We start from the raw sequence: 11,616 nt of genomic DNA on the forward strand, positions 1-11,616 counted from the left end.
ATAGCAGCCTTATTTTTATAGCATAAACCAAGAGCAAACAGAATCCTAATACCTCAGGCTGAGGTTTTAAGTCCAAAGGGAAAGCCCAACCTTTTTATACACTCACTCTTTATGTATCTCAACTCTACACAGCGTGCAGCCTGTGGCTTCAATATTACAAGCTTGTCTTGCTACTAAAACAGTTTTCAATAGCAAAGCTGAGGTCCATCAGCTTCTCCTGTACAAATGGGTTCAAAAGCACTTCTTCAAATGTAACCAGCCTGCATCAGCACCACCATTTACAGAAACTGCATAAGAGCATGACAGTTGAAGTTTCCTCTTCTGCTTTTGTGCCTAAGGATAATACATATATACGATGTGCTTGGCACACATTTTTTAAAGTGGCAATGTGTAATTCACACAGTGACAAAACAGCCACTATTTCTAGAGTAATACAAGTGCTTTTCATTCTTTCCCACATCCCTGTTCTTGTCAGAATGAAAGACTATCCTAATGTTTATAAAGAGACAAAGGTTTTAATTCTCTATTGCTATGACAGAAGAAAACAACCAAACGACTGTTAAGCCTTTACTATGGGATATAATATATTGTTGCCAATTAACTTGCCACCCTAAAGTGGAAATGCCTGAACGACACACAGAGCTGATATTCAGTACTTCCACGCAAGCCAAGCATCACCTGACAAGTAACTGAACGCAAGATCACCTCAATTGCCATTGTAAATGTTTGCCATCACCTGCTGTTGGTTTTGTTGCTGCTGCATCTGCAGTTTCAACATGTGCTGTTGCTGCTGCTGGACGGCTTGCAACTGCTGTTGTTGCTGCTGCTGCTGTTGGGCTGCCGCAGCTGCTGCTGCCTGCTGCTGCTGAACCTGAAACTGTTGTTGCATTGCTGACTGTTGGGCCTGGAACTGCTGCTGCTGCAAAGCCACCTGCTGCTGCTGGAATTGTTGCTGCTGCTGCTGTTGCTGCTGAGCTATCTGCTGAAGCTGAAGTTGGGCTAAAAAGAAGGTAGACTGTACTTAAAACATGAGACCCAAACAGTGCAAGAGACAGTTATCCAGTATAACTCATAATAATTGAAGATAATCCCTAAAGTACCTCAATGTTCTTTGTTAATAGTATATACTTTTGCTTCTTCAAATGGATTAGGCACATTTACAGAAGAATTAATGACACTTCCTACTACCAAGCTCTAATTCTCACTGCCTATATTGAGTCAGCAACCTAGGCAAAGAATACAAAAATGTGCAGGAATAAATATGCACAGAGGTCACCAGCAGGAAGCACCATACCTGCAGAAAACATTAGGTGAGCTCCACAAAAAGTTCAGCAGTTGTCATCTTATAGGATTAAAGAAGCATTTGCTTATACAACAGCTACACTGTTCCTCACTACCCTAAGGAAGATACTTATCCCATTAGGTGGCAGAATTTGAAATCAATTCTTCCTGCAGTTCACTTGGCTGATTTAGCCAGAAGTATGAAACCTCTTCAGCACCCTTTTCTTGTGGAAAAAGAGTTACGTACTGAAAAGCTGATCTAGGAATATCAGTGGTTGAAGCAAACTGAACACTTACTCTGCTGAGTAGCTGTAGAGACACCAGGCATACCATGAGGGGCCATTCCTGAGGTTCCAGGAGGCTGCTGCTGCCCTGGGAGACTCATCTGTTGTCCCATTGGGCCAAGGCCACTCATGCCACTCATCGGTGCTCCTTGAGCTCGGGAAGCCATGCCCATTCCGGGTGCCCCTGCTGGGGGACCCCCAGTTAGATTCTGCAGGGCATTCATCGGATCTACAAAGAAAATAGTTACCAATATGCAGACAGCCATGCAATTGCCTCCCGAAAATCCTCTGTTCTCCATCCTCCACTCTCTGATCTGTCGGATTCAGACCATGACTACATCCAGTACTCTGAGAATCTAACATTCACTGCTCTGCCTGTGAGGCAAGAGGCTTCTGGCACGTCTCTGACTCTCTGTAAATAGAGTGGAGATTATTTAAAGTGCTTCAGGTTTGCAAAGTTCCAAATAGATTCTAAATACATTAGAGAAAAGGAACTTATTAGCCACCTCTGAACTTATACGCAAGTCAAAACAAGCTGCCAATAAAAGTCCATGAGGATACCCACCCAGCTTGTTACCTCAAAAATTGAGAGTCTCACTGTGGATCCTATTAGTCTCTGCCTCCCAACATCAACACAGAGAAGCAGCAGAGGAAATAACTCTGCTATAGAGTTCCCCCCCCATAACATCACATTTATTATGCAATGGATAAATCCAGTGCCTTTCATTTCAAGACAATTATCATAATCTGAATCCTGGGCACAGAGACAAGTGAAGTCAAAGAAGGAACAGCAATTCAAGAGCACACAACATGGGATGCAGAAGCAGTATTAATCAGGTACAGAATGTAACACCACCTTTTTCTTAAGAATACTTATAATTTCCAACTGTCTAGGCTGGATGTTAATCGATCGCAGACACTGCATATTTAGCCTACAGGGGGATAAAAATAGAGGATCATACTATGTTCCTAACATATGCTGTTGTAAGAATTAGTAGAGACAGGAGACATGATCAGATCTAACGTCAGTCAAATGGAAGAGTGTGCATGCCCCACAAACACAATGGTTGCCTCTGACGCAACACCCTGAGGAACCCAAAGCTGGTAACAGGGAAAAACCCAGACTGCTCAGCAGATTATTTTCAATCATTCTTGTTCTTTCAAGAATCAGTGTTGAGCTAACCAAAGCACAAACAGAAACAAACAAGTCTCTTGTGTTACATTCAATCCATTGTCCAAGCCCATCACTATCATCACTGAACAACTGCAAGACTATCACACTACCTATCTTTTCCTTCAGCAGGATTTAATATTCCAGCTAGGGAACCTGTAACCTTCTTATTGTTAGTAAACCACAGCCCTGATTTCAAAGCTATTTTATAGAAACTGGGGCGGGGAAGAAAAACATAGACAGACAACAGGACAGACACAACGAAAACAAAGGAGAAAAAAAAAAGAGCTCTTACCACTGACTGAGGCTTGAGATTTCTTATTGTCTGCAAAGAAAGAACAAAATTAATTGCCTTTGGTAACCTTATCACACATAAATTTGGCCCTTCATATATAATCTCTACAAGAAATATAGTTACATAATAATTTAAAAAAATAGAAAAAAAAAAATCACCATCTAGAGTCATTCTAACAAAATATATTAACCTATGCCAATTTGTTAACCAGAACACTACATAAACCACAGAAAGCAAGTCAAAATACAGCAAAAAAACTAGGCAGGTGAAAAAAAATAGTAAGTTTAAATAATTTCCCAGAGACTCTTCAATTACAAATGGATGTGTAAAAGAAACAATATTTAGAAATTAAGCATATATATTACAGGAAAATTTTCAAGACAACTTGCGAAGAGTTACATGCAGAACCACACAAACAAATCCTAACATTTCCTTTTTTTGTTGGGAGGATGGGATGACCAATCCCATTACTGAGGGGAAAAAAAAAAAAAAATCTAAAAAACCAATTACTTACGAATATCTCGAAAATGGATAATAAGTCTGGCCACAAGAGAAAGATATTCCTCCTAAAGTTGAAAAATGAACATTTTAGCATAGGAAACTAAAACATTGCAACCATGGCTTTATGGTTCTTCCTCAACATAACAGATTTTATACTTTACAATGTCTGTGGGCTTTTCAGACCATTTCACTTCCTGGGAATAGTCTGTTCATTACCTGAGTGAGAATATTTTTACTAATAAGTCATTGTGGTTGATGGTATGAGAAGGCCAAGAAACCATAAAATTCACTGGAAAGAACCTCCGTGACAGTCTCACTAGTACAGTCACAATATGTGAACATAATTATAAACCAATACATCCATTTTCCCTTTCTTATCCAAATTCCTTTTTCTTAAGGATTGAACCTGCTTACTTAGTCAACTGACTTTAGTCCTTGAACTTTGTCACATTTCATACTACAAGAACATTTTTTAAGCTAAGTTAGCATTACAAATACAAATAAGTTAACAACTTTAAAGACTAACAATTGATAGAAGTATCAAAAGTGAAAAGGCAAATACTCTTTGCAGCATTTTATTGGTGTACTTTATAATGTGCAAGTGAAACTGCACAGGTCTCAGACAGCCTTCCTGCTGATAAACTCCCAACTCACCAGTGAGGATGCCATCAGCAGGCACAAATTTGTGACATCATTTAAAATTTTCACCAGGCAAGTTCTATCCCAAACATGGCTTGTTTGAAGACAGCATCAGCAATGAATTTCTCATAACATAGCTCCAGGAAATAAGTTTACATTTTGGTAGAATCTAGAATTGTACACGATAACCAGACTTTCAGAGAGACCACAGCACTTCCCTTGGTCTTACTCTTGACATAGCCTTTTCATTGATATCTCAGTCTCTCCTGACCACCAAGCAGGCCATATGGAACGGTGCTACAGTGTAGATAAAGGAAATTCTACACAATTCACTATACACAAGTCTACAGATAAGAAATAAGTGTTGTCCCATATATACATTAATACTGCAGCATCAGCAAAGCTGTCTTGGACTGAAGTCCCGTTTGATGCATATACTGGATGCAAAATACCTCACTTCCACTCAGGGTAAAAGCAGCATATACGAATCAAAAATTTTGCATAACTGTGTGCTCTAAGCAGAGACCGTGAACTAAGTGCATCAGGTTTGCTATTTCCATAGGTTGTTCTGAACTTCTTTTGATGCCCCAGAACTTCTGGAAACAAACAAAATGCCTTACCCTTGTTTTGGCCTTCATAAACACATGGCTCTCCATATCTTTGCTGGATTTATTATGGGCAACACCAGCCTTCCTCATAGCATCATCGCTGAAAGACAAAATACGAGGCTAGGTATTGAGGACATCGGAAAATACTTTCTGCAATTAGGAAGGTCTGTAAAACATCTTTTTATCTCTCTCTCATGTACAGATTAAAAAAAAACCCCAACAAACCACACACCTAAACCAAAACACACCACATACATTACTTAAAGTTACGACCCTTTAAAATTTCTTCAAACAACAGGAAAAAAAGCCAACTAATTTCTAAAAGGCAACACAAACATTCTTTGCAGAAATTCAAGAACAACTGCTAAGCAAGTCAGTATTTTACCACCAGATGTATTAATCTGACAAAATACAGGACCTCTTAATTTGAGGAAAGCTGAATGATAGGATTAATGTAACCTGTGTTTGGCAAACAATGGGCTTGAGCCTGCCTAGCATCAGGCATTTGCAAAAGAATCCTCTAAGCATAAGGTGGAAGAATAAAAATACCAAAAAAAAAAAAAAATTGCCTAAAGGCATAGAGGTTTGACCAGTGAGTGAGAGCATTGATCAGGGCAGAGGTTTATCGATGTGCAGGGCAGGGATGAGACAATCAGCATGAAAGCAGCAGGTGAAGCAATAAAATGAAAAGAAGGCCCTGTTGATGGAAAGTTGAGGGGAAGAAAATAACAGGTTTGGTAATAAAAAGCTTTCAATTCCCTTACTGTTCTTTCCCATTTACCAGACAGAATCATGGGGACTTGCTGTCCTTTTTCCATCACACCTCTAGTAACTGGTTCTTAATCTGCCCTCTAGATGGGATATTGAACATGCAAGATGAAAAGGAAAAAAAAGAAACAACAAAAAAACTCACACACAAAGCCACAGAAGACCACACACTGCTAAGGACATGGGTGGAAAAGAAGGGGCAGTCTCAGTACATCAAGAAGTAGCAAGCAATTCAACTGTGAAACATGCAACGAGATAAAGATCCTAAACCAAGGAGTTCAGTCAGGTGAACAGCCCTATTCAGACCCTGCAGACATTCTCATTCTTGGAAGCATTTCACTTCACTGCAAAACCTGTTCTGTTTTAAAGCAGCCTAGCAGCTACAGTCTTTAAATTCCACAAACAAGTTACCAGGAAATACTCTCACCTTGTAATTAACATCTCAGCAAATTATTTCTCAGTAACTGCTGTTGGATGAGCAGCTATGCTACACTAAATTCACATCAGGGTAGTGATCCCTGAAAAGTTCCAGCTGGTCTGAAGGGGGACTGCTGTTTTCTTCCCCCTGAATTTCTAGCACCTCCCATGCAGCAAGAATAGTGCTTGTATGAGGAGTACCCTGGGTCCATTTCCTGACTTAACTCAGTAACACAGTCACAGAAGTGAGAAGAGCAGATGCTACAGCCTTAAAGTGCAGGAGCTTAAGCTGCCGCAACTCACACCCTTGCCTTGCAAACTGGTAGCCTAATAGTGTAAGCTAACATGCTGTAGCCTGCGAAGTAGAAGACAGTAGAACACAGCTACCTGCTTAAGGCTTTCTCATGGTAGCTTGTTTGTGTGGTCTGGCAGGCACTTAAAAAATGCTGTTTATACATGTAGGTTACTTAAACTGAAGAGGAATCTGAAAATAATGCAGAAGAACTATTCCTCCACGTGCAAACAAGCCTTAAAGCGAGCTGCTTACAAAGGAGCTCTGCTGCAGATGAAGCTATATCCAACTCTTTATCAAGACCTCCCTTTTTTAACACTTTCCCTTTCAGAAAGGCTGCCTCTAAATCCACACCACTCTGAATCATCCTTAAACTTCGCAGTCCCACAGTACACTGATAATGCCTCTCATTCTGAGAGCACCAAGAACTGAGCAGGCAGAAAGACAAGAAAAAAAAAATATGCAGAGGCAAGTAACAGAAGCAACATGTAGGTAGTATTAAGTGGTTGTGATGCAGACAGTGATCAATGTGGTACCAGGAACTTGGAAAAAAATTGACAGCAAAGAGATTATCTACTTTTATATGTATCTATCATTTCCTTTTGATGTTATAGAACTTGAAAACATTTTATAATGACTATATCTGCATTAACAATAATGCCATTCCAAGCACTGCATGTAATATCTGTTAGCATTCCAATATTTAGACTAGGAAGAAGGAAAAAAAACCCACAAATTGTTCTTCGTTCACATATTCATCTGCAATCAACATAAAAATGTGTATGTTTAAATGACTGGGAAAGTCACTAAGAACACCCCCATAGCTTTAGCATAGAGTTAAGGGTACCAAATAATGTATCATATCCTTGCAGAACACCAAACTCAACAAAACTCTGAAAACTAGATGGTACCAGCCAATTCAATCTTTGTCTGCCTCATAATCACTTACTCAATGCATTACAAAATGCACACTAAAACTCTTTTTCATTTCATGTAGAACACTCAAAGTTGCAGTTTCACAAGATGAAGCATTCAACATAAACAACAGCTGCAGGAGGACTTCCCCCTCCATTCCCAAGCAGCTTGTTTCCAATGACATGCAACCTCTTACTCAGGCCAGCTGGTCTAGTTGAAAAATCTTGCAAAACACGTTCTCCTTCAGAACTATACCAGCTCCCCTACCCAGTTCACCCCATGACTGGATGAATCAGTTGATCCAAGGAAATAGAAGGGCAATGAGTTTCAGGACCAACACACCACATTAAGCCAGGTAACATCACCAAATGCTGCTTCATGAAATAGACTATTTGGTCACTATAATGCTCAGCTCAAACCACCTTTCTTGCTTAAAACAACAGCAGAGAGAGAAAAAAAAAAAACCATCATGCTGGTAAGCCGTTAGCCACATCTATCCACATTACAAGGTTTAAAAACCTCCAGGTAAACACAAGCAAATACATTAAACTTTCATTACTAGATCTTGGCACTGTTAAACACAGCGTTTCTGTTAGTTACAGATCAGACATAACAAATTTCATCAATAGCAGCCCTCACTGCCGGAATGCCCCCATAACACCACAGACCGGCAGAAGACCCCAAACAGGAATCACCCACAGTACTTTATTCACTGTGGCTGAGCAGAACACATAAAAGCCTGAAGGACCTTGGTCCCTTCAGCTATAGAAGGAAAAGTAAGACCATCCAGCCTCCCTAAGGCCTTGTCCTAGCATGACCTGTCTGTGTAGTTCTGCAATAACGAAAAAAAACCATCCCACTACACACAGAATCCCTCCACCCGAGGTGATACCCTCCAACAGAGGTGACCGGGTAAGAAGCTGCCCCTTCCAAGTTATGCCAGTACAAGTCTCCGTGCAGCTGTGCCATCAGCAATACTGAACAACCACCAAGGTTAAAACCAACCCCTTTCCCCTGAGTTATTTTTAACTTTTAGAAATTTCCCTACCAGATTGACTGTATCGTAACCCAAACACTTGGAATGAAGAGGTACTGCAGAGGCAGTAATTCTTCAGTTTACAGTTGTGTCAAAATAAGCATTTATAAAACTAAGCCCTCACTTTCTACACTCCCAGGAAGGGATAAACATCTGCTGCCTTGGCCTTTTTTTCCTAAATTCTCATCAGATAACCTAGACTAGAATAAAACTAAGGCTCCTTTATGAACGGGTTTTGTGAAGTTTTTCACAAAGAGCAGTAATGCAGATGATCTTCCTTTCTGCCCCTTCCCTCAAAAAACTTAAGCTGTTTCACTAATATCCTGTCTACTTGCTCCACAGTATCCACCTCTACCTCTTTTCATCCACACTCCACATTTCCATCCTTATTTCTCTTCACACATGCTCCTTCTGCTCATCCAGCTGAACCATTAGCTAAACCCTATTCAATCTCACATGAGAAGATACATATCAAAACTTCAAGCAAAAAGCTGAACACAAAATTAATGGACCATCACACAACTGAAGTTACATCCCTCTTCTACACTCAACATGATTCCCTTCTAACAGCCTAGAAGTAGCTTGGGGCAGCAGCAGTACTCAACCACATACTGAGTTTATCACCACACAACCCAGTTGACGTTTGTCCTTCAGGCAATACCAACATTTAAAAACATATTAAGGAAAGGTCTTTACAAAGACACCAGTATGCACCTACTCCCTGTAAGGGCCAGAATAAAGGGGTGTCTTGCAAGTACAAGTAAATACTCACACTCCCTACATCACCACTGTCTCCTGGAACAACCTGGGAAAAGGCAAACCTACTCCCTGGCCACGGTCATCTGACATCATGCTTTCCTCCATCTTGTAACAGTATGAAAGTCCTGCTTGGGACACAAGAAAAAAGAAAGTCCTGCAGCCACACAAGAACCTAATACTGAAGGGGCCACCTTGGATATCAAATGCAGTATTCTCTTAAATTCTGATAACTAAATTGTACACATTGACCACTGACACATTCACCAGGATACCTGTTCCACACAGCACCCCTGAAACATGCACTCACATGTCACTCTTTCAAAAGAAAAAGCCACCCCCCTCAAAATTTACATTGTGTTGTAAAAGAAACCCAAGTGTAAAATAGAACAAATTAAGATTTCTGTATCCAGAAGCTATAACAAGACACTCAAAATGAGTTATGTAAACGGTTCCATACATTTCAGCTAACTTTAAGACCAAGTGTTAATATTCATCTTGACAAATACATAACTCATTATTTGCATGATGAACTGGAAAATATACATGCATATAAGACAGTGTGTTTTCCTAACTGTTAGGAACAATCTTCCCACAAATTAAGAAAACCTTCAGATGATTCACCAGATATTTATTTTAATTACCCCCCTCTTCCACCTACTACACAAGCCTCACTAATGGCAAAACTAGAAGCTTATGGAGAGAAATAGAAACTTGTTGCATACAGAGCTCATGTCTTTTTAGCCAATATAGACTCAAAGTGATTTTGTTTGGAAGGAACCTTAAAGATCATCTAGCTCCAACACTGCTGCCATGGGCAAGGAATATATTACTTCTATTTCTCATTCAACAAACCTATCTATTCTAAATTCTGCTTCTGGCTAGCTTCACTTTATTCCAAGTACCAACATGAAACCAAGCCAAGTTGTTTTCAGATACCTAGCACATATTAATCACTTAAAAAATCCACTGCAGTCATTCTACACTTATCCCAATAAAAATTTTGTTTGCTTTTTAAACAAGATAGTAAATATGAACACATGATGTATACTATAAACCTGCATGGAGTGCAAGGAAGAAACATCACTTACAGACACAGTCTTAAAAAAAAAGACTGCGTCAATACATCTATAACAAAAAGCACAATCATATACAGACATCTGCATACATACATAAGAGATAATAAACTGAGCATATTTTAGTTCTACTTTTTCACAACAAGAATTAAAAGTTTAAGATTACTGTCATCTCTTCACGTAGTATTGACCTTAAAGATTTTATTGGTCAGTGGTAGTAATTTTTTTTATCACTTGCTATATGCATCCATTGAAACATTTATCAGCATTGTTTACTGCTCAGAGAAAAAACAGTTACAGTTTGCAGGGCAAGCACAAAACCAAAGGTCTATTCTGTTAAGGTTTGTCCGCTTACTCATATTTACACAGCATTTGAGGGCACCTGTTTGCTTGTTTTGATGAAGCAGTAGAAGAGGAGGAGGAGAAGCAGCAAGGGATTAATCTAACAGGATTAATGACTTCACGCAAAGTTTAGAAAGTAAAACCTCATTTCTGATTACCAAGAAAGTTTGCACAACTTTGACAGACATACATTATTGGTTTTTTTTAATGAATACCATAACGGTTTAATTCTGAAACAGCACCTTAAATAAAGCCCACAGCTAGGCAGGAAACCCACATGCAGTCAAACAGCATACTGTTTACAACTCATAAAAGAGTCTGTTTTTAAACATGGATTCTTATAAGCAACAAGGCAGATCAAGCTTTTTAAGCATACATAATGATTTCAACATATTAGAAGCATTGAACACTACCCTTTCATAGGGTAAAAGAGCCTCCCATAAAAGAGAAAAATCATGCAAAGCGACAAAGTAATTCAAGTAAAGCAATTGTTTCACAAAGAACAACTGAAGAGGCAACTAGCTTAACTTTAACAGCCTTTTAAGTACCAGACAGATACTAATTACGATGATGTATGGTCTAGAAGCAAGAAAAGAAAAATCCCTGTCCAGAATAACCAAAATATTAAGTCACCGACTTTTTAATTCGTTTTGCCACCCAAAAAAAAGTCAGATGCAAGGCAGTAATAGGGGCTTTCATAGGACAGAATGTCAAACTCGGTAACACTACGGGCACTGCTAAAATCGAAGACCTAATGCAGATGCTGTCAAGCGGGACAAGAAGCCGGTATTCCTGGGGAAGAGAATAGTGAAAGGGAAGGAGGATCGGAGAAATCAAGTGAAAGAAGAGGCCCTGACACCACCACCACCTCCCCCCCCCCGCGCAGGCTCTGAGCAAATCCTGGCAACGAGGTCCCCTCACAGGGGTACGGCAAACTGGCCCGGAGGAGCGGTAATACCGAGAGCCGCGGACGAACCCGGGCAGCGAGAGGAAGACCGGGAAGGACTCGCAGAAGAGTGGAGACAGGTGGGATAGAGCCACCCGGGCAAGGGCTGCCCTGAGGGCAGCGGAAGCCGCTGAAGCCCCTCTGGCAGAGGCCGAGGCCCGCCTGCGGCCTACCCAGCGCGGAGGCCGCAGCGCGCACTCACATCTGGCTGACGAGCTTCTGCCGGAAGTTGGTGCTGCGCCAGTCGGTCTCAGGCCCAGTCACGTCCATCCCTGCCGCCACCGCAAGC

The 11,616-nt window shown here is 40.4% G+C and overlaps 1 protein-coding gene across 1 annotated transcript in view; it reads right to left on the minus strand.

Annotated features, from left to right (window-relative positions):
• Window positions 1-11,616, minus strand: part of MED15 (mediator complex subunit 15) — a 29,952-nt gene extending 18,336 nt beyond the window's left edge. The window contains exons 1-6 of the mRNA XM_026859552.1: window positions 11,530-11,616; window positions 4,792-4,879; window positions 3,546-3,597; window positions 3,032-3,061; window positions 1,579-1,794; window positions 737-999 (exon numbers count right to left, since the gene is read on the minus strand). Of these exons, the coding sequence (XP_026715353.1) occupies window positions 737-999; window positions 1,579-1,794; window positions 3,032-3,061; window positions 3,546-3,597; window positions 4,792-4,879; window positions 11,530-11,597 (717 nt within the window). The 5' untranslated portion in view covers window positions 11,598-11,616. The remainder of the gene's footprint in view (window positions 1-736; window positions 1,000-1,578; window positions 1,795-3,031; window positions 3,062-3,545; window positions 3,598-4,791; window positions 4,880-11,529) is intronic.

This window comes from Athene cunicularia (genome assembly GCF_003259725.1).
Source record: "Athene cunicularia isolate RWA chromosome 15 unlocalized genomic scaffold, athCun1 chr15_part1, whole genome shotgun sequence".
NCBI classification, from domain to species: Eukaryota; Metazoa; Chordata; class Aves; order Strigiformes; family Strigidae; genus Athene; species Athene cunicularia.